Source organism: Gorilla gorilla, chromosome 5 (assembly GCF_029281585.2).
Source record: "Gorilla gorilla gorilla isolate KB3781 chromosome 5, NHGRI_mGorGor1-v2.1_pri, whole genome shotgun sequence".
Taxonomy (NCBI): Eukaryota; Metazoa; Chordata; class Mammalia; order Primates; family Hominidae; genus Gorilla; species Gorilla gorilla.
In genome coordinates, this window is record NC_073229.2 from 55,843,020 (window position 1) to 55,865,252 (window position 22,233).

Sequence of the window (22,233 nt, forward strand, 5' to 3'; positions counted from 1 at the left end):
ATCATTCTAATATTGCATTCTCTCAAATGTTACACCCTAATTTTAAAAGTTCCTCCAAAAAAAAAAAACACACCACATGTTCTCACTCATAAATGGGAGTTGAACAATGAAAACACATGGACACAGAGAGGGGAACATCACACACCAGAGCCTGTCGGAGGGTGGGGGTCTAGGGGAGGGATAGCATTAGGAGAAATACCTAATGTAGATGACAGGTTGATGGGTGCAGCAAACCACCGTGGCACGTGTATACCTATGTAACAAACCTGCACATTCTGCACATGTATCCCAGAACTTAAAGTATAAAATATATATATATATTAAAATATATAATCTGTTAATCTTCTGATTAAATAGTTCGCAGTAGTCGCTTAATGAACGTCATTAAGCATTCACTGTCTATGTAGCAATGACCCAACAGTAGATAACAGTGTGATTCTTGATCCTTGGGAACATAAAATCAAGTGGAAGAGAAAGTGATAATATGTAATATAAAGTTTTATGGTTTATGACATCTTTCTGTACAGATGATTCATCAAAAGTCGCTTATTGGCAGTTTTACTATTTCCATTTTTTTGTTTGTTTTGTTAAAGAAACCGAGGATCACTTATCCAAGATTACTCAGCAAGTAGGGAGTAGTTGTCAGACTTTAACTCAGTCTTCTAAAAAGCCTATACTTTTCCAGAAATAAGAAGGCTTCAGTTAACAAAAACAAAGAACCCTTACATGGAAGCAGAAGTTACAGCATTTTATGGAGCTATAGAAGCCAGTCCAGGAGGGTTTTTGAGGATGTTGAGGCTGTGTTAGCTTTGCATGTTTCTCGTTGTCTCTTCTTGTTCCCTGTTTTCATGTCGCAGTTTACCATTTGAACCTCTGGAATTTTAGTCCATTACACTTTCTCTGGTGAATGTGGCATTTGTAGAAAAATGTTCAGTTGAAATTACTCTGCTCTCTGGTCTGACTTTCGAAACTGCAATTTATTCTTGCCTCATTTTCAAATTCTTGCATTTCCAAGTAATACAAGCCAATGATGAATGTTCTCCTTCCTCATTACATATAGCCCTTATTACCTGTTTCATGTTCTTTGGCACTTGGCCACTTTCTATCTAGCTATTTATTGCTGTCATGTATTGTTCTGTATTTATGAACAGAAGTTTTTTCTTTTTTTTTTTTTAAAGAAAGATTATGATCTCCATGACTGTGTGGTGACACATAGTAGGTATTTGCTAAGTGTTCTTTGAAGTCAACAGTGCACTTACTTGGTTTTTTCCTCTTTTAAAATTTCCCATCTGTGTCTTCTTACACTCACTAAGGGTTGTTGCTGTTATGGCCTTGTTATAGTAAAGAGTAAGCTAAGAGGGAGTTCCTTAGGTTGGCTCTCCAAGTCCTTAAACCCATGAATCTCGGCACTATACACTCTAGGAACAGGTCTCAGAGCTCTTTCATCTTTCCCTCCTTTTCAGTGAGTAACTTAAATGATATGAATTATTGTTGTAGGAGATACACAACTCTGCCAAGTAACCATCTTTTACTTCTGCTAGTCACAGTCACCTGGGGACCCTTTTTAAAATAAATGTGTAACATTTGCCTATGTGTCCTATTCCTTTGTGATCACCACTGCCCATCCCAGGGCATGTCATTGGGGAGTGTTGGGGTATGTATCAATATCAACCTCAGAATATGTTGAAGGTCTTGATTTTGCAGAATGAAATTATTGATTTTCAAGCCTTCACTCACCCAACAACTATATCTCTTGCATACTCTTGAATTATGCTTATGCATCAGATCTCTGGGCCCACCAAGATTCCATAAAGGGCCTCTCGATATCATATTTCTTATAATGAAACTAGATATTCTTCCTTGGTCAGCAATGCTTTCTTTATATATGAAAATGATTCTTATTTCTTCTGACAAGCAGTTTATTGTTTCTTAAGGCCCCCTCCCCTTATTATGTAAGGCTAGTTTTTCAGTAAATTCCAAGGTAGAGTGACTGCTGAGAAACCAACCTAAGAGAGAGTACTCTTGCTCATCGTTCTGTGGAAGAATGCATCTCCCCAAACTTGTGGGTAATTTCCTCTCACCTAGATCTGAATTCTAATTAAATTTTTATTCTTTAACTTGTTAACATTATGTGAGACTCGGCTGTTTTTTTTTTTTTTAATGAAAAGCATGTTAGAATGTAGAAAGACTATGCATCTCTGTAGACTAAATTGCTGAACTAAAATTAGGTCCTTAGAATTAACCCACCACCACCACCGTCTTTCCTACTACTTCTCCTCGTTATATTTTCAGGTTGATCTTTTCGTTTTTAAAGTTTCTCTTTACTCAGGAAAGCAACTATATGGGCATGTAAAGGATGTGTCCTGACTGATGCACCTGCCTTTCTGTTTCTAGGTGGGCCATGCACAGACACAGCTCATGTCTCATTAATCACACCAACAAAAAGATCCTGTGGTACAGGTATGTACGTCATTCTTATGTGAATTCATCCTTATTTGAATTCTTCACAGAAGTTAGCAACTGATTCTAACTTGGTGTGCTTCTCAGGGTACTCTGATTTCTTCCGTCAGTTGTGAGGTGATATGTGCTTAGTATTCACGGCAGAGTGTCAGCAGAGGTCAGAATGATGTTTTTGGGGAGTCAGATTGACTGAGTAAATGCAGCTAGATCCAAGAAGGTGGACATCAAAATATACATAATTTCTAATATCTGAAGAACGTTATTAAGACACAACAGAAATGCAGATCATTGCCCAGTTTGTAGCATGTAGCTAATCTGAGGGCCAAGATTGAAATTTTAATAGTTTTAATGTAGAAAATCAGTGTTTTAAATTGACTATTGTAGTATCCTAGTATTTTTGGATAATTATTTTCTGTCATTCGATTTAAAGCCGTGGATATACTGAAATTTCTCTTCTAGATGCATAGAATCCCAAAAACATCTTTGTGCATCTGTGACATTTTTATTAAATATGAAGTCATGAATCTTGTGGCTCTCTAAAGAGCAGTCAGAATGCCCATTGTTGCCTTCGCCTATAGCTTAATTTATTTTAAGTGATATTTGCCTTTTCTAATAATGCTGTCTGCTATTTAAAATATCTCAAGGATTATATTTGGAAGAGTCAAAATAATTATATTGTTTTTCTAAAGGTCACAGAGTATTTTTCATAACTTAAAAAATCCTTGTAACTCCCCAGCAGAAGTAGCACAAACTGTTTCCATGTACAAACTTAACACTGCAACCTCAGCTCCTTTAAATGCTCATAGTTTGATGCTAGGCCTCAGTCAGGCCCATGTTTGCATAGTTTCAAAGTAACATCCAGGCACTGAATTCTAAGGAACTCAGTTGTACTCTTCTCTTCCAAATGACCAGCTTTGAGGTAGGGTAGGGGGAGTGAGATAGTCTTGGCATGTTCTTATCCCTCTTGTGCCCAGTTCCCAAGCTCCACTAGGTAGAGTAGATTTCTTTTTTTTTACTGAGGTAGAAAAGAGCTGTGCCTGAAGTGAGATAGACCATCCTGATTTTAGCCAGCGGGAAGTCAGAGAGCCAACTACCTGCCCACTCCAGCCAGAAGCTTGAAAACATTCAGTGTCCTTTGATTTGAGGTCCAGCACTTCAAATGCACAGTACTTTAGTCTTTTGTTTTTCCTTCCAGTCTTGGCCCTCAGAGAAGGGTTTACTGTTAAGTACTACCACTATGTTCAGGTAGCAGTCAAGGAGTTGAACCTTGAACACACTGGGTCATCCTGAGAGATTTGGGAAGGAGACTCATGTACTCAGATACTGAAACAAGCAGGAAACTCTGGTGAATATCATTTACTTGTGTCCATCTTCTAGGTAGATCTGTTTCCTCCTCTCTGATCCTATACTATTTTGTGTATCTAAAACTAATAATGATATTTATTTTATGCTTACTACATTGCCAGGTATTATTCTGTATATTTTATATACATGGTAATTTAATTTTCAGAACAGTTTTGCAAGATAGTTATTATTTTTCCTCTTTTACAGATGAAAAAAATGTAGGCACTCATAAACTTAAGTATATTTTCTGAGATAATATTGCTAGTAAGTGATGGAGCCAAGACTTGGACACGGATCTTTAAGACACTAAAGCCTGCGCTGTTTTCCCCTATATCATGCTACTGCTTTTCACATTTTATTGTAATTGTTTCTTCTCCTAACCAGACTGTGGAAAAGCAGACTGTTGAATGAAATATGGAAAAAATGAAACATGTATTTGGAAATATAGCATACACTAAAGTAGTTTGAAAATGTGAGTTCTAAAATCACATCTGGTTTCAGATCTAAGCTTAGCCACCACTTACCAGTTGTGATTTTAAGTAAATAAGTTAACATCTCAAAATTTTGTTCTTCATCTGTAAAATGGGATGATAAATCTCTCAGGTTTGGTGTTAAGAAAAAAATAATATGCTCACCTAGTAGACCTTCAATTACTGGTAGTTTCCATCATCTTAATGAGGATTATATCTTTATAGTGAGCACCCATTAGATGGTGTTGATAAATACATCAATGAGTATTTTAGGCAGAAAGAAGAGTAAAGTAGAAGTACTGGCATTCTTTGCTGTACTCAGTTTTATTAACTGATTTTATATTGATCACGTTCTTTGTTACATGTCAGTATTATAGTGGCAGTTGAAGGTGGTAATATTTTTAGATCTCCGTTAGTGAAATGACAGGCATTGAGCTCTCAGTCATACCTTTGTAGGCCTTCATTTAGGTGAATACCTACCTCTTAACTAGAAAAAGATGGAGAATTTCTTGCTTGGAAGGAAATTAATGCAATGTCCAGGTCATCTCCTAAAAAGCCTGAAGGAAAATTGAGATTTCTCAGCAATGGACATTAAAGGTCATCAAGTTAAGCCAGCTGTACTTCTTTTCAAGAAGACTGTTCTGTGCCCTCTTAGGCTAGCCAGACTGCCTCAGCCTTAAATATTGGCCCTGACTCTAAAGGACAGAGCTTCCTGATTTTGAGAGGTAAATTTAAATGATTTATTTTGAGAACCACAGGTTGACTGTCTTTGTCTCCATCTTTCTCTGTGTCCTGCAGTCAGCAGGTTGCCCATGGTGGGGATTTCAGTCATTTTTCTTCTGAACCACCAATTGTTATTGTTATTTTGCTGGAATGTTCCCTGTAGCCTTTATGTCTAGGTTCTTCAAGTTAGGATTCATATCTATGACATGTGCTGTACAGTGCTTCTACTATGAGGTAGTCTCCCAGACAGAAACCACATGGGCCTTCAGGCATAGATGGTCAGTAAATAATTACTTTACAGTGGTGTCATTTCTTAGGAGACATAGAGTGAGACCTTAAGTGAGATCTTACCTACCTCCTCCCATCCAATCTATCCATACAAGGTTGGACCTAAAGCAGCCTTGAGCTTAATAATGATGTGTGTTAGAACAAGGATACTGAGATTAGACTAAGGTGGTTCTTTAAGTCAGCCGTCTCTGACAAAGGGCACACAATGTACTGTCTGAGGTGTGTGGAGAAAATAGCAAAAGCTCTTTATCTCAGCCTTAATTTATATTTTGCAAATTCACTTTATTATATGTGTGTTTTCATACATATACTTTTATTTATTTATTTTTATTTTTTAATAAAGACAAGGTCTTATTATGTTGCCCAGACTGGTCTCAAACTCTTGAGCTCAGGCAGTCCTCTCGCCTTGACCTCCCACAGTGCTAGGATTACAGGCATGAGCAACTGTGCTCAGCCCATACATGCAGTTTATAAACAGCAAATACACACACAAATATATACATATTAAAGGTACATGGCCAGTTAGATAGGACTATGCAGTTTAAAAAGGTTAGTGACTTCTTCAGTAAACGGATCATTTTCTTCTTAGTACTTTGAAAATTAGCTCTAAGGATTAGCGTTAGACCCATTATTATGTGGTTTAGTAAGTGAAGACCTCAGTGATTGATTAATTAGTCACCATTTGTATTTCAAGCAATTACTGTTTTGATCAGGTGAAGGGTATTGTCATATTTTAGAGGTGGGCAGCAGTGTAGAGTGGTTGGTCTACAACTATCAAAATGAGAGAGGCAGCTCTTTTTTAAGAAATTGTTTTGTGATCACTGTGAGTCTGTGAAGCAGACTGCAAAAAGTAGCTGTAGTAGCAAATGAAAGATCAGTTTGTCTTTGTGAGATAGATGGGAAAGACTTTTCTTTATATGATGGCTTTTAGCCAGACAGAATTATTAACAGTTAAACTCATTGTAATCTTTAGATTAAAAAAAATAAAAAAGCAACACGATGATCATTTTGGTATTTAAACAGAGAGAAATTAGATAGATGAAGGGTGTGTAGTTGTTCCCACTCCACCCCACCCCTACCATCTTTGTAGAGTTCTAGGATCTCCACAGTCAATGAAAAGTTGAAAAGTACTGCCAAGTCCTAGGTTGCTTTTGGTTAGAATGTGTGAGTTAAAGCACATCATACCTTCAGATTACTAGACAGAGTTTACATTTCTTCAGAGCTCAGAATGTTTTCCACATGTTCCCTTGTTAATTCTCACAACATTCCTGCCAAGAACAAGTATTTTGTGAAGGAAAGAGATCACTTTCCTTGGCAACAAACTACAAGAAGATTCCCTTTTGTCCCTCATCTTTTCTAACCGTCAAGTTATACCTTCAGCTAATAAAATACTGTAACCGGAGTTACAGTCATCTCCTTTAGATAATTTTATTTGGAAGGTATTTGGATATTTAGCTGGCTATCTTCATGACAGTATATTTTTATGTTTAAAGTGGGCATAGATTCAATGCAATCCCTATCAAAATACCAGTGACATTCTTCACAGAAATAGAAAAAAATCCTAAAATTTATATGGAACAACAAAAGACCCAGAATAGACAAAGCTATCATAAGCAAAAGGAACAAAACTGGAGGAATCACATTATGAGACTTGAATTTATACTACAGAGCTATACTAACCAGAACACCCTCAAACTGGCATAAAAAGATACGTAGACCAATGGAATGGAATAGAGAACCCAGAAACAAATCCACACACCTACAGTGAACTCATTTTTGACAAAGGTGCCAAGAACATATACTAGAGAAAAGAAAATATCTCCAATAAATGGTGCTGGGAAAACTGGATACTCATGTGCAGAAGTATGAAACTAGACCCCTGTCTCTCTCCACATACAAAAATAAAATCAAAGTGGATTAAAGACTTAAATCTGAAACCTCAAACTATGAAACTACTACAAGAAAACATTGGGAGAAATATCCAGGACATTGGTCTGGGCAAAAATTTCTTGAGCATACCCCACAAGCACAGGCAACCAAAGCAAAAATGGACAAATGCGATCACATCAGGTTAAACAGCTTCTGCCCAGCAAAGAATACAGCTAACAAAGTGAAGAGACAACCCAGAGAATGGGAGAAAATATTTGCAAACTACTCATCTGACAAGGGATTAATAACCAGAATATTTAAGGAGCTCCAACAACTAAATAGGACAAAATCTAATAATCGATCAAAAAAACAGACAGAAGATTTGAATAGACATTTCTCAAAAGAAGACCTATGAATGGCAAACAGACATATAAAAAGTTGCTCAACATCATTGATCGTCAGAGAACTACAAATCAAAACTACAATGAGATGTCATCTAACCCCAATTAAACTGGCTTATATTCAGAAGACAGGCAATAACAAGTATTGACAAGGATGTGGAGAAAAGGAATCCCTTGTACACTGTTGGTGGGAATGTAAATTATTACAACCACTATGGAGAACAGTTTGGAGGTTTCTCAAATAATTGAGCTCCCATATGATCCAGCCATTCCACTGCTGGGTACATAGCCAAAATAAGGAAATAAGTATATTGAAGTGGTATCTGCACTCCCATATATATTGCAGCGCTATTCACAATAGCTAAGAATGTTTCCAGCATGAAATGTTTCCTTGCTGTTAGGTTACTGGAAGTTTATATGATATTTTAAAAACTGATTCAGAAGCTAAAGAGTGTTGGTATTAAATCAGAAGTGGCCCCATAAATCTTAGTAATACCTACACTTATGTGTTTTATCTCCTGGTAGAGTCAATATTCATGGAAACAATATTCATTGGAAGCAACCTAAGTATCTACCAACAGATGAATGGATAAAGAAAATGTGGTACTTATACACAATGGAGTATTATTCAACCATAAGAAAGAATGAGATCCAGTCATTCTTTTTTTATCTGTTCCATCATTTGCAACAACATGGATGGAACTGGAGGTCATTATGTTAAGTGAAATAAGCCAGGCACAGAAAGACAAACGTTGCACTTTCTCTCTTATTTGTGGGATCTAAAAATCAAAGCCGTTGAACTCATGGACATAAAAAGTAGAAGGTTGGTTACCAGAGGCTGGGAAGGGTACTGAAGGGTTGGGGAAGGAGGCGGGGATGGTTGATGGGTACCAAAAAAAATAGAATGAATAAGATTCACTATGTGATAGCACAACAGTGTGACTATAGTCAATAATAACTTACTTAAAGAGTGTAATTGTATTGCTTGTAACTCAAAGGATAAATGCTTGAGGGGATGGATACCCCTTTTCATTTTATAGTCCTTTTATTTCTGAAATTAAAATAAGAAATAATTCATAGGCAAGTTTGCGGACTTGAAAGTATTGTCAGTAGACTTTTGCTCTGCTCTATCTATATTCACCTTTACTCTTCTTCCAGCACATATGTTGAGTAGATAATATTCTCTCTGATAGACTTGAAAAAGGATGGTTAAAACATGCTGTGTGTATGTTTAAAATGTGATTATAATTAGTAGAGCAGCAAATAAAATAACTATTTGTGAGGCCATAAGGGAGCTGTAGAAGTGTCTGAGATTAAAGCAGATGAGACTAAGAACTGTCCCATTAAATATCAAGGCAGTTTTTCCAGAAAGTGTCATCTTTCTACCCTATAAGAAGCATGTTAATTCAATTTTACTTTATATCCCTCTCTCCCTCCCTCCCTATTTTGGGTCACCTGTTTTCCTTTCAGTGTGACAAACAGTGACATGAACTAGAATAGCTTTGTATTGTTCATTGTTCTCTTTTTTCCCCCAAAAAAGAGAACAGTTTTTCCCTTTTCTTGACTCACTTCTTTTTTTTTTGAGATAGAATCTTGCTTTGTCACCCAGGCTGGAGTACAGTGGTACAGTGGTGCGATCTTGGCACACTGCAACCTCCGTCTCCCGGGTTCAAGTTATTCTCCTGCCTCACCCCAACCCCCAAGTAGCTGGGATTACAGGCATCTGCCACCACACCCGGCTAATTTTTGTATTTTTAGTAGAGACAGGGTTTCACCATGTTGGCTGGTCTTGAACTCCTGACCTCAAGTGAACCACCTGCCTTGGCCTCCCAAAGTGCTGGGATGACAGGCATGAGCCACCACACCCAGCCTTGACTCACTTCTTTTGTACAGCCTGCTTATGATATTGTTTCTTCTTGCAAAGACGAGAAGAAAACCCCCTTCATCTGGAAGTTAAGAGAAGATTGATGTGCTGAACACTTTCACATCAGTGTTCGGAAGCCAGTTAAAGGGAAATGTTTCCTTGTTGTTAGGTTACCGAAAAGTTTATATGAGATTTTTAGAATTGATTCAGAAGTTAAAGGTGTTGGTATTAGATCAGAAGTGGCCCCGTAAATCTTGGTAATACCTACACGTATGTGTTCTGTCTCCTGGTAGAGTCAATATTCATGGAAACATTTCAGCCAGTACATTTAATCCTAGAGAGTTGTGTCAGTGGCTATGAACTGTATTGTTCAATATTACACACTATAGTTGGCTCTTCCAAGGAGGACTTCACATCTTCCTCTGCTCTGTGAAGTTTTGTTTTCGTTTTTGAGAGGGAGTCTCGGTCTGTCACCCAGGCTGGAGTGCAGTGGTGCGATCTCAGCTCACTGCAATCTCCATCTCCCGGGTTCAAGCAGTTCTCCTGCCTCAGCCTCCTGAGTAGCTGGGACTACAGGTGCGTGCCACCACACCTGGCTAATTTTGTATTTTTGGTAGTGACGGGGTTTCACCATGTTGGCCAAGCTGGTCTCGAACTCCTGACCTCAAGTGATCTGCCCACCTTGGCCTCCCAAAGTGCTGGGATTACAGGTGTGCTCTGTGGCATTTTAAAGGGAGGTAGCTTCGGGTGTGAGTTCAACTGTATAATTCACTTTCCAAATCTTTCTTGTTGGTCCTTCAGGTATAGCTCTTCCCTCAGGTCTGCAGTATCAGCATTTGAGGCAGAAAATTAGAAATTTGACCTACTTATGTAATATGCAAGTTCCCATCAGGAGAATATTAGGGAAGATATAAACCTTTCATTTTTTATTAGCGTTTAATGTAATCATTGAAGAAAGATCAAAACAGTAAATCTGTCATGGCAAGGAAAAAGTATTTAAATAAATGTTTTACCTTATGCACTCATCATCTTGGGTCCTGAAGGAGTTAATTTGATTCCTGGGGCAGGGGACAAAAGGAATATCAAATATTTGGCAAGATTGCAAAAATTTCTCTAATCAAAAAGGTGCCATCTGACCATGTTTTGCCACAGAAGGCAGTTCTCACCAAAGTTTATCATGGCATGTCATAGTGGCTGTTTGCTGACAGTGTGTGGGTTTTGGCCATTCAGTGGATGACTGGGAAAGGGAAATAATCTACTAATTGCTTTCCCTTGGGTTTTTTGTTTCCCTGGAAGAACTTTAATCAGTCTGCTTCTATTGTTTATGTTGAAGAATAGAATGAAGGAGTGAGATAAAATATACTAATAATTAGATGATTTGATACTCAATATGTAAATAATAGGTGGGTTTAAAGGCACCTCACACAATGTATAGATTTCAGATAAGATGAGGGAAAATTAACTGTTTTGTAATTGGAGCCCTAAATGAGAGTTAGGTCCCATTGCCACCTATGTTTGTGTTACAGCACAATGTATAATGTGTCAGTTTGCTATACTTAAAGTCAAAAACTTGTATCCGAGGCCTCGTTTGGGCTTTACTCAGGAGAAGCAGGGGCTCCTCTTCTGAGAAAAGGCTGAACATAAGTGAATAAGTGGAATATCAAGCCAGGATGCAGTCTCGTCAAGAGGAATTTTTGCACTTGAAAAATAAAAATGCACTCTAGTATAAAAAGGAAAGGGAAGCGTCATGTGGCTTGTTGCTCTTTTGGAGATGTGTGTGTGTAAGAAGTCCAGGCTTTGCTGTTGAGCTTTTCGTGATTCACATGCTTTGCACAAAGTCAGTTTGCATCAGTCCACAAATGCAGTTACAGCTGGTTTTTTTTTTAATAGTCATTTATTTTATCATAGGTTGCATTCTTACCAAGGAGAAAGAGCCCTGAACTTTCATTAATTAGCTGTTCTGTTGCTCCACTGGGGCAAAATGCCTGAGCCAATACTATTTAAAAAGCATATCGGGAATTTAATTCCCCTCTCCTCCTTTGAAACTTTAGGATTTTTTTTTTTTTTTTTTTTTTTTTGGTGGGGGTGTATAGGTCTGGGGAGTGCCTTTCAGGTGCTGCTCCGTAGCATGTGTGTGCCTGTTAGAAGGCAGCATGTTAGAAACGCAGCCTTCCCAAAGCAGTCTTACCAGAAGGAGTGGGATAGAACAGCCACAAAGCAGCATTATAAATCGTCTGAGCCTTGCAATGATACTGCCCATTAAGGAGCCTTTTTTTTTTTTTTGCCCCACTCAGTTCCTGGCTCTACTAATAGAACAGCGCATCAAGCAAGGCTGTAAATAAAAGTTATTACCTAATAGGTGGGTGCCGAAGTGGAACGGACGGAGCTGAGGCATGGAGGCCTTATTACTGCTCATCAGCAATTATAAACAGGATAAAGTGTCTGGGACTTGCGCTGATGCAGCGAGGGCTAATAGAGGCTGGGGATGACACCGGGCGATGATAGGATGATGTATGCTGATGGGTTTTACTGCCTCATCTTGCTGCTAGCTTCCAAGACAAGTTGTATTCTCTGTTTTCCTGCTTGCTCATCTGTCTGAAGAGATGGTCCCATTGCCTCTCCCGCCAGCAGGTGGGCTGGCATTTATTCCTCATACCTGTGTCTGCTTCCAACGCACCCCCCTCGAGAAGGATCTTCAGAAATATTTCATAATCATGGCCGATTAAAGTTGTAATCTTATTGTATAGTCTGCCATCATAGTTACAGATCACACCCTCAGAAGGAGTTGCTTATGTGGATTATAGGACCAGCTGAGACACTGTGGTTAGGCAGCCAGTCCAGCACTTTACTAAAAGACTGCTGTGACAGAGTCCTGTAGTAGATTCTGTAGGAACATGCAAAAGAAGTGATAAATGTGTATCTTGCCCCTGGGAGCTTACACCATAGAGAGAATAAGTACAGAAACAAGTACAACTAATTCCAGCTTTTGCGAGCAAGAGATGTAACTTATGTTTATTTCAAAAAGTGAAGAACAGGAAGATAGATTATGCCAATCATTAGGAGCAAATATAGTACTAATGTTGTATTTTTCTTTTCAAGAATTATCTTCCTCGTGAAATGCTTAGAATTCACTTTAGAGTCATGGGGAATGATGAAGGGATACTAGAATGTGGAGGGAAAGTCTAGGAGTAGGACTGTGTTTTCCAGTCAATGGAAAACTTCAAATGTGACTTGGCAATGCTTTTGAGTAGCACATGAGCACCTAGTACTTGGAAAAACTGAGATACACTCTGTTCAACTTCAAGTGCTCAACTTCACTAAATCACAGTAGTGAGACCTTTGAGATAGGAGAAATCTGTAACGGAGCCACAGAAGAATACTTTTGGAAAGGGCTTTCCGGTTTGATCCAGGAGTTTATCAGCATTCTGGTACTTCATGTATTTGTCATTTGTGCCTTTAAGTAAATACACATCTTTATGTGTAGTACCCTCAAAACTAACCTATCAGGAGACTTCCTACTGTTAGAGATATTGTAGTTTTTCTCTGATGCCTTAAGGTATGCCTGGGTGTATCTCAGTTTTGAAGAAGCCTAATACATGATAATCCCAGTAGTATAAGCTACATAAACTAAGAATTAATGTTATAGGAGGATCCTTCAGTCTATAAAATGGCTTGCCATTGGGTTAATGTAAATAGGTTTTTCCTTTTGCATATAAAGTAATACTTGACTTGCCAAAAAAAAACAGTTCCTACTTATTTATTCAGGAATGTTCTGTGGGTAGTGGCCAGTGGAATAGAGAAAGAGAGATAAATCTGATTAAGATATGTTTGAAAAGAGTAATTGACAGGATTTGATGGCTGATTAGAGTTGGCTGAAGAAAGACTGCAAAGTATAAATCTGGAGAACTGAGGGAAGAAAGATGTAACTGACAGGGAAGGAGTAGGAAGAAAGCTTGATTGAAACTATTTTCAGTTTCCGATGAGTTAAACTTAAATTATTATAGTCCTATAGAAAATTATAAATATGAGCCTGTTTTAGAAATTGCTAATTTAGAAACAATGATTAAAACTGTGCAAATGAATAAAGAAGAAGAATGGGGGGTAAGGACTGTGTTTCAGGGCAGGAAAGAGAAAGAGGAGCCAGTGAGTTAAGGAAGCTAAAGAAAGGAGAAAGCTTCCCACAGGATCATGAAAGATGCATGAGAAGAGGGATCAGGAAATGTGAGGACTAAGGAAAGCTATGGCCATGGCTAGCAGAAGATCATTGGAAAACCTGAATGAAGTTTGTGTAATGTGTGGGAAATGAAAGCCTGAAATCATTAAAGAGGGCCTTGATAACAAGGAAATAAAGGCAGCAGACAGAAATCATTCATTATGGAGTTAATTGAACCATTAAAAACTAGCAAATAGTGGTGGTTGGAGGGAGAGACAGGGTCAGGCATTTTTTGGTGTGGAGGTGGTTAAAATAGTGAACTATTTTGCCCCTACTAAAATACAAAGAAAAGGGATCCAGGAAGAGAAATAGAAAAGATTAGAGGAGAAATGGAAGAGGCATACAAGCAAGACTCAGCAGAGGCAGAAACCCAGAAGGGTTATTTCTATCTAAGAGTGTAAGGAAGGACATACAGTCAGAGATTTTCTCAGTAAATGAGTAGATAGTTAGCTGAGACAAGATGAACTAGGGAGTTTCTCCTAGAAAAGATGGTCGCCGTGTTCTGAATAAAGAAAAAAATAATACCATAAGTTGTAAGTAGCAGCAGAGAGCTGAGGGTATAAGGAAGGAACTATTGTGGACTGAGGAGGGAAGATAGCATCTACAAGTAGTAGCTAATTCAAGCTGTCATTAAGTAGTTTAAGTTTATAGTGGGCCAAAGTAACACTTTCCATGGGTACTGCATTTAATCCAGAAGAAAAAAAAAAGCAAAGGAGAACAAGTGGTGCTCTCTTTGTTTTTTAATAAGATTTCATTTTTATAAAAGTAACATATGGTAGCATACCATATCACAGAATAGCTTAGAAAAGAAAGTAATAACTTGGATATGATCCTACTCCACAAAGCTGACCAGTGTTCCTCTCTTGACAGTTTTAGTACCTTTGTTCTGTAGGTACAGTGTTCGCTATTTTATTGTTGATTTTCATTCTTTCCTGATCCATCAACTTTCAGCATTATCTCTTGATGAGGATATTAATACATCTGATTGGAAATACTTATTCATCATCTCTTCGGTCGGCTACACTTGTAATTTTTATATGTCATGGTTGTTAGTTAATACAGGTTGAGTATCCCTTATCCAAACTGCTGGGGTCCAGAAGCGTTTCAGGTTTCGGATTTTTTAATATTTGCATTATACTTACTGGTTGATCATCCCAAATCTGAGAATCCCAAATCTGAAATACTCCAATGAGCATTTCCTTTGAGCACCATGTTCCAGAGCTCAAAATTTTGTAGCATTTTGGATTTCAGATTTGGGGATTAGGGATACTCAACCTGTATTTACAGTCAGGCTGTAACCAGAAGCAAATCCTCCATGTATGTTCATAGGTTGTTCCTAAAAAATTGAAAGCCCAATATATGACATTTACATTATTATGACTCTGTAAACGTTCCCTGTCAGGCCACCAACGTGATACATGCTAAGAATATATTTCTTTTTCTATGGGTCTAATGAAAACAGTTAATGGTGAACTATTTAGAAAGCAAGCTTTCATTTACTTTCCAGGGCTAGAATCTGTGAGCCATTGCATAAGAATCTCTGAGCCATGGAAAAAGAGTGTTCCTACAGCAAAGCCAAATTGATCCTTTATTATATTCCATCAGTTGCTCAAAAATCATGCCACATCTTAGTTTGCCTTATATTTGCATTATAGCTTTTTAATACAGGTCCCCCCACCCCTGGCATTTATAATTGCCTTTCTCTTTTTTTCTACAGTATTTGGTTTTACGTCACCACTTACTTCCTAACTCTGTATTTACACCTTTCACCTGAAACCTTTTTCCTAGCGCCTACCCGTCTTTCCTCTCCAATCTGAACTAGATTCTGTAAGCCCGCAGTGACATCCTAGAATTTCCTTTCACTGCTCAAGCTTTTATTCTCTCATTTTTCCAAATACACCCCCAAGTTAGTGCCTAAAAGAAGCAGTGTTAGAGTTCCTGCATATCTGAAAATTTTTTTCTGCTTCCATTATGTTGGAAAATTTGAGTAACAATTCTCGGATGAAAGTCATTGCTTCAGCCAGACACGGTGGCTCATACCTGTAATTCCAGCACTTTGGGAGGTGGAGGTGGGTGGATTGCTTGAGCCCAGGAGTTGGAGACCAGCCTGGGCAACATGGTGAGGCTTTGTGTCTACAATCAATAAAGAAAATTAGCCAGGCATAGTGGTGCGCACCTGTGGTCCCAGCTACTTGGGAAACTGAAGTATGAGGATCACCTGAGCCCAGGAGGTCGTGGCTACAGCGAGCCATGATTGCACCACTGCACTCCAGCCTGGGCAACAGAGCTGAGATGCTGTTTCAAAAAAAAAAGTAATTGCATTCTTGTCTTCTAGTATTCCATGTTACTACTAAGAAGTCAGATGCCACTGATTATCATTTTTATGAGTAATATACCTGGATTTTTTTCACTTTTAGAACTCATTAGGGTTTTGTTGTTGTTGTCCCCCCCAACCCCCCGAGACAGAGTCTTGCTGTCGCTCAGGCTGGAGTGCAGTGATGTGATCTTGGCTCACTGCAACCTCCGCCTCTCGGGTTTAAGCGATTCTCCTGCCTGAGCCTCCCAAGTAGCTGGGATTACAAGCACCTGCCACCACATCGGGCTAACTTTTGTATTTTTAGTAGAGGCGGGGTTTCACCATATTGGCCAGGCTGATCTCGAACTCCTGACCTTGTGATCCACCCGCCTCAGCCTCCCAAAGTGCTGGGATTACAGGCGTGAGCCACTGTGCCCAGCCAGGGTTGTGTTTTTATAAGCTTAGTGTTCTAAAATTTGTAGTGAAGTGTGTATTAGGCATCCCTTTTTTCCATTCAAGATGCGAATACTTGCTAGGTCCCTTAGATCTGAAGACTGATGCCCTTCTTCAGCGCTGGAACTCTTTTATTTTCCCCTATCAACTTTCTGGGGGTTTTTTTGTTTTGTTTTGTTTTTCTGGGATGCTTATAATTTAGATGTTGGAAGTGCTATTTTGATAATCTTTCTCTAATTCTCTTCTCAGAGTCTTCATTTCCTGTTTTCTGGATGATTCTGTTGACTTTGTCTTCTGACCCTTTTATTTCAACAATCATACTTTGAGCTCACTTTTGTTCTCTGAAGATTTTTTTTCGTAATGTTCTTTCCTTTTTTATGTATATAATAATTCCATGGTAATGTCTTCTAAGCATATTCATTAACGGTTAGATTTGTCATTGTGCTCTTCTGTTTTCTGAATTACCAGTGATTTCCTTGAGACCAGGTTTTCTGTTTATCTTGGTCTTCTTCATGGACTAATTCTCGTCATTTACCTGGCAAAGCTTGGTTTTCTGTTGACTTTTAAGAAAGAGGCTGTGGATGAGTGGGGAAGATAGGACTGTTTTGGTTTTTGAGAGTCTCACTCTTCACCTAGTCTGGAGTGCAGTGGCATGATCACCGCTCACTGCAGCCTTGACCTCCTGGGCTCAAACGATCCTCCTGCCTCAGCCTCCTGAGTAGCTGGAACCACAGTCCTGCACCAGCACACCCGGTTAATTTTTCTTTCTTTCTTTTTTTTTTTTTTAAGAGATGGAGTCTCGCTTGTTGTCCAGGTTGGTCTTGAACTTTTGCTCTCAAGTGATCCTCCTACCTCTGCCTCCCGAAGTGCTAGAATTACAGGTGTGAGCCACCACACCCAGCCTAGGACTGTTTTCTACTATATCTCTTTGTTATGTGAGAATTTTTACTGGGGGCTGTGTGTGGGAAGCAGTGAATATAGGTATTAACTGGCAGAATTAGTGGTAAGGAGGTTGAGAACCTGCTGTTAGGCTTTCAAATTCAGGAGGAGAATTCGACTATAAGGGACCATAGAAACAGCTTTGCCTAGACAGACCATTCAGTTGCTTTGAAGAAGAGCTGTCTAGATTTTTGCCAGGTAAACGTGGGCTGGCTGCCATAAAGTTATTATGAAGGAAGTGAGATAATTTATCTAAAGCACCTCACCTAGCATGATGCCTAGTAAATGCTCAGTAGATAATAGAGATGTAGACAGATGGTACCTGACAATCTTGAATGAAATGAGACTGAAGAGAAACTTGAGGGAGTGTAGAGGAAAGTGAGAAAGAACTTAGAAATGGAATCAGAAGCTGATAATAAGCACCTGAGGCCAGTCAGATTGGAGAATGCAGACATGGAAAGGAAGTAGAATTCAGTGGAGATAGGGAAGGAGGGAGAGCCATAGCAGCCCTTGTTTGAACAGGTGAGCGCTGTGAATGACAGGAAGCTCAGAAAGCCCCTTTGTCCTTTCTTAAGAAAATTGAGAATTATAATTGGGAAAATCAGACTTCCTTTTTTGTTGTATTGCTTTTTTCTAGCCTGGCCCCACCCCGCTTTTTGAGATAGGGTCTCGCTCTGTTGCCCAGGCTGGATACAGCAGTACCATCACAGCTCACTATAACTTTGACCTCTTGGGCTTGAGTGATTCTCCCACCTCAGCCTCCCGAGTAGCTTAGGACTACAAGCGTGTAGTTGTCTCACTGCAACCCCCGCCTGTTGGGTTCAAGCAATTCTTCTGCCTCAGCCTCTGGAGTAGCTGGAACTACAGGTGCGTGCCACCATGCCCGGCTAATTTTTGTATTTTTAGTAGAGACAGGGTTTTTTCACCATGTTGGCCAGGCTGGTCTCCAACTCCTGACCTCAGGTGATCCACCAGCCTTGGCCTCCCAAAGTTGTGGGATTACAGGCATGAGCCACAGTGCCTGGCCAGAAGTTTAACTTCTAAATGAATGTTGTAAGAAAATGAAAACAGTATTGCCCATCTTTTTTTTTTTTTTTGAGACAGAGTCTCTCTCTGTTGCCCAGGCTGGAGTGCAGTGGCACGATCTTGGCTCACTGCAACCTCTGCCTCCCAGGTTCAGGTGATTCTCCTGCCTCAGCCTCCCAAGTAGCTGGGATTACAGGTGTGTGCCACAATGCCTGGCTAATTTTTTTTATTTTTAGTAGAGACAGGGGTTTCACTGTGTTAGCCAGGATGGTCTCGATCTCCTGACATCGTGATCCGCCTGCCTTGGCCTCCCAAAGTGCTAGGATTACAGGCATGAGCCACCGAGCCCGGCCTATCTTAAACACAGTTAAAGTAAGTCCTCACTTAACATTGTTAATTGGTTCTTGGAAACTTTGACTTCAATACATATATATATGTGGTTTTTGTTTTTTGTTTTTGTTTTTGTTTTGGTAGAGATGGGTTGCTCAGGCTAGTTTCAAACTCCTGGTCTAGGCCTTAGAAGTTAAATATTTCTGTATGTATTGGTGGAAAGTAATTCTTAACAGAGATTTCACAAGCTTGCCTTTTAAAAACATAAATATTCCTATTTCCTGAGGTCTCTAAGCTTTTATACTAACAACTGAGAACTCTTCTTTCTAGGGCACATCACAATTTAGGGGCCACAGAGGGTTAATAGTTTCTTGCGATTAAAATCTGGGTAAGAAAGACTGGCTGTTGCATCCAAACCAACAACATGAGAAGATACTTTAGCCAATAAATTCACTGGTTTATGATTAAAAATCAGACAGTTTAACCTTGGAGGCATTTTTGTCATGGGGGACTTAATATTGTGATTAGTTATCTGAACAGCCAAGTGCCTCTGTGGGTTCAGTTAACCAGCCTGCCACTATATATGTATAATTATTTCTAGTGCATACACATACTCTGCCATAAAAGCTTATTTGGCCTTATGCACCCCGTCATTCTGAATTCTCTGTTTCATTACCAGTATCCACCCACAGAGTTTCAGAAAGCCATTCCCAAATAGCAGAACCACAACTCAGAATTTTAAATAAACTACACCTCCATTAGCTCAATAGGACAGGGGAATTAGTGACATGCTGTGCATTTCCCACACCCATCCACCCTTTCAAAACTTACTAAAAATGTATACATATATAAGCAAGAAAATAGGGCATTTAACTCAGATTGTGTTAATTTTTCTGTTACATTAGCAAGGGGTAAAGAAAAAGACTATAGCAGACAATCTTTAAAATTTTTACCTTGAATATGGGTCCCAAGGTATATATGTATTTACTTGAAAAATGTACTGGGTGCTGCTGCTTTTTTTCTAGCGGAAGTCAAACAACTCTCTTCAAAGATAGTGTTATTACATTACAGCTTGAATTATATGTCCAAATATGCAGATGGCTTTTAAAAGAAAGCTGTATGTAGGGAGACAACTCATGTAGTACCATTTTGAATGAGAGGTGTTAGCTGTAGCAGAATTTGTTTTCCAGCTTGGCATTAACTGATAGTTCCTGTAACTGACAAGATTCAGCTCCACTTTTTCCTTGGCATCCTGTTGATAAACCTATTTCTTTTTTTCTTTTTTTTTTTAAGACGGAGTCTCACTCTGTCGCCAGTCGCCAGGCTGGAGTGTAGTGGCATGACCTCGGCTCACTGCAACCTCCGCCTCCCAGGTTCAAGTGATGCTTCTGCCTCAGCCTCCCAAGTAGCTGGGACTACAAGCACACACCACCACGCCAAGCTCGTTTTTGTATTTTTAGTAGAGATGGAGTTTCACCATGTTGGCCAGGATGGTCTCGATCTGTTGACCTCATGATCTGCCCGCCTCGACCTCCCAAAGTTTTGAGATTACAGGCGTGAGCCACCACGCCCAGCTGATAAACCTGTTTCTAGAAGATTAAAATCATATCTTAAGGTCTTGGTCATCATCCTTCCTAGAATAGCCATTGCAGTAATTAATGCAATGAAAAATAGGTTCTTATTGGTGTTGGAGGAAGTAAGGACCAAGAGATGACAAGTGAAAGTCTGTGAGTAATCACTGAAGTGTACCTACAGGTAAGTTTTGACTTCACTGCAAACCCGGAGAAGCATGAGTTCTGACCCTACTGTTGATTACCAGCTACAAACATGTTGTCATGTACTTTCCCATCAGACCTAAGCAGTGTCAGCATTTCTGAGAAAGAATTCAGTAGGCACTCCAGCCACTTATCTCTAAGGATAGCTGCTCTGGAATATAGTTATGGATTTTTCTTTTTTTAACATAATTTCAGACTTCAGAAGTTATAAGAATATTTCCTAAAATTCTTAGGTACCCCCCTACCCAGCTTTTCCTAATGTTAACATTTTATCACATTGGCCTTATCTCTCGCCCTGTTTGTGTCTGTCTGTATACATGTATGTATGTGTATTATATCCATATCCCTGACCATTTGAGTAAATCACAGACATGGCACCCTTTTATACCAAAACTTCAGTGTGTAATTCTTAAAATAGGAATTATTTTACACAGCTACAGTACAATTGTCAAAATTGCGAACTTAACACTGATATAACATATAGTTGAGTTTTAGTATGGTGGATCACAATGTGGACATCTTGATAAATAATTCTTTTAGTGAAGATGGTTGAATTGAGGTTACAATGTTAGATAGTTGCTCCTCTCATGTTTCAAATACATACTAAAGACAATTTTCATAATAATGATTTTATGCAGAATTCCTTGCTTCTGATTTTTCAGCAGCTCATTTTGCAAATGGAGTTCTCTTTTTTTTATATATAAACCATTTTCTTAAAGCAGCTTTCTTCAGCTCTCTTAAACGTTGTACACACTTAGTAGTGCCTACATCAACACTGACACAACCCTGTATAAGGAACACCTAATGTACTCATTCAGGGAGAAGAAAAGGTGTAAGGCTTTCTCTGGGCACTCTTTGTCATAATATACCAGAAGAAATCTAACTTTTGGTTCATTTAGCATCACATCACATGAGGTGTGGAAGTTATTTATTTATAAGCTTAAGGATTTGTCTTAAGAGCAGTGAGTCAAAAGACTAAATTTCGAGGCGGGCAGATCACTTGAGGTCAGGCGTTCAAGACCAGCCTGGCCAACATGGTGAAACCCCATCTCTACTAAAAATACAAAAATTACCCGGGCATGGTGGTGGGCACCTGTAATCCCAGCCACTTGAGAGGCTGAGGCAGGAAAATTGTTTGAACCTGGGAGGTGGAGGTTGCGGTGAGCAGAGATCGTGCCACTGCACTCCAGCCCTGGCAACAGAGCGAGACTCCCTCTCAAAAAAAAAAAAAAAGAAGACTAAATTTTGGGTGGAAGAAACTAAATGATAGGTAGGGAGAGGAACTGAATTAAGCTGATGCTAAACTGGAAACAAATAGTTTAAAAACAAATCAGCTATTTAATTTTAGCATCTACTCAGTTATGCATTCAAGCTGATTTTTTTAAACTGCAAAATATAAACGTTCAAACATTTCCCCCTTACATTAAACCTGGAGCATATCCCACAGGATGACAGTCTCTCACTGCTAGATTACCATCATTAGCAACTTGTCCTGTTACAGAAATCATCTTCCTCCTTTCTTCTTTCTTCTTCCTCCTCCTCTTCTTCCTCCTCTTTCTTCTCTTTCTCCTCCTCCTCCTTCATCTTCTTCTTCTTCATCTTCATCTTATTGTTGAGTACCAGTAGAGTACTGAACATAGCTGATTCTGCCCCCACCCTGAAAGCTTGCATTATAAGTCAGACAGGCAAAACATTTGGAAGATGAGAAACACTCACGAGTAGGGTACTTAGGCTTCATAGGGGTGGGATAATTTACATGGGAATATCTGACTTTTTCTCTGT

At 39.1% G+C, this 22,233-nt stretch overlaps 1 protein-coding gene across 3 annotated transcripts in view; it reads left to right on the forward strand.

Annotated features, from left to right (window-relative positions):
• Window positions 1-22,233, forward strand: part of ZFAND3 (zinc finger AN1-type containing 3) — a 340,077-nt gene that overhangs the window by 265,731 nt on the left and 52,113 nt on the right. For 2 of the 3 annotated variants that reach the window (XM_031012033.2, XM_031012035.3), the window contains exon 4: window positions 2,395-2,460. The exons of the other annotated variant lie outside the window; for it this stretch is intronic. In XM_031012033.2, coding sequence (XP_030867893.1) covers window positions 2,395-2,460 — 66 coding nt within the window. The remainder of the gene's footprint in view (window positions 1-2,394; window positions 2,461-22,233) is intronic. 3 annotated transcript variants of the gene reach the window in all.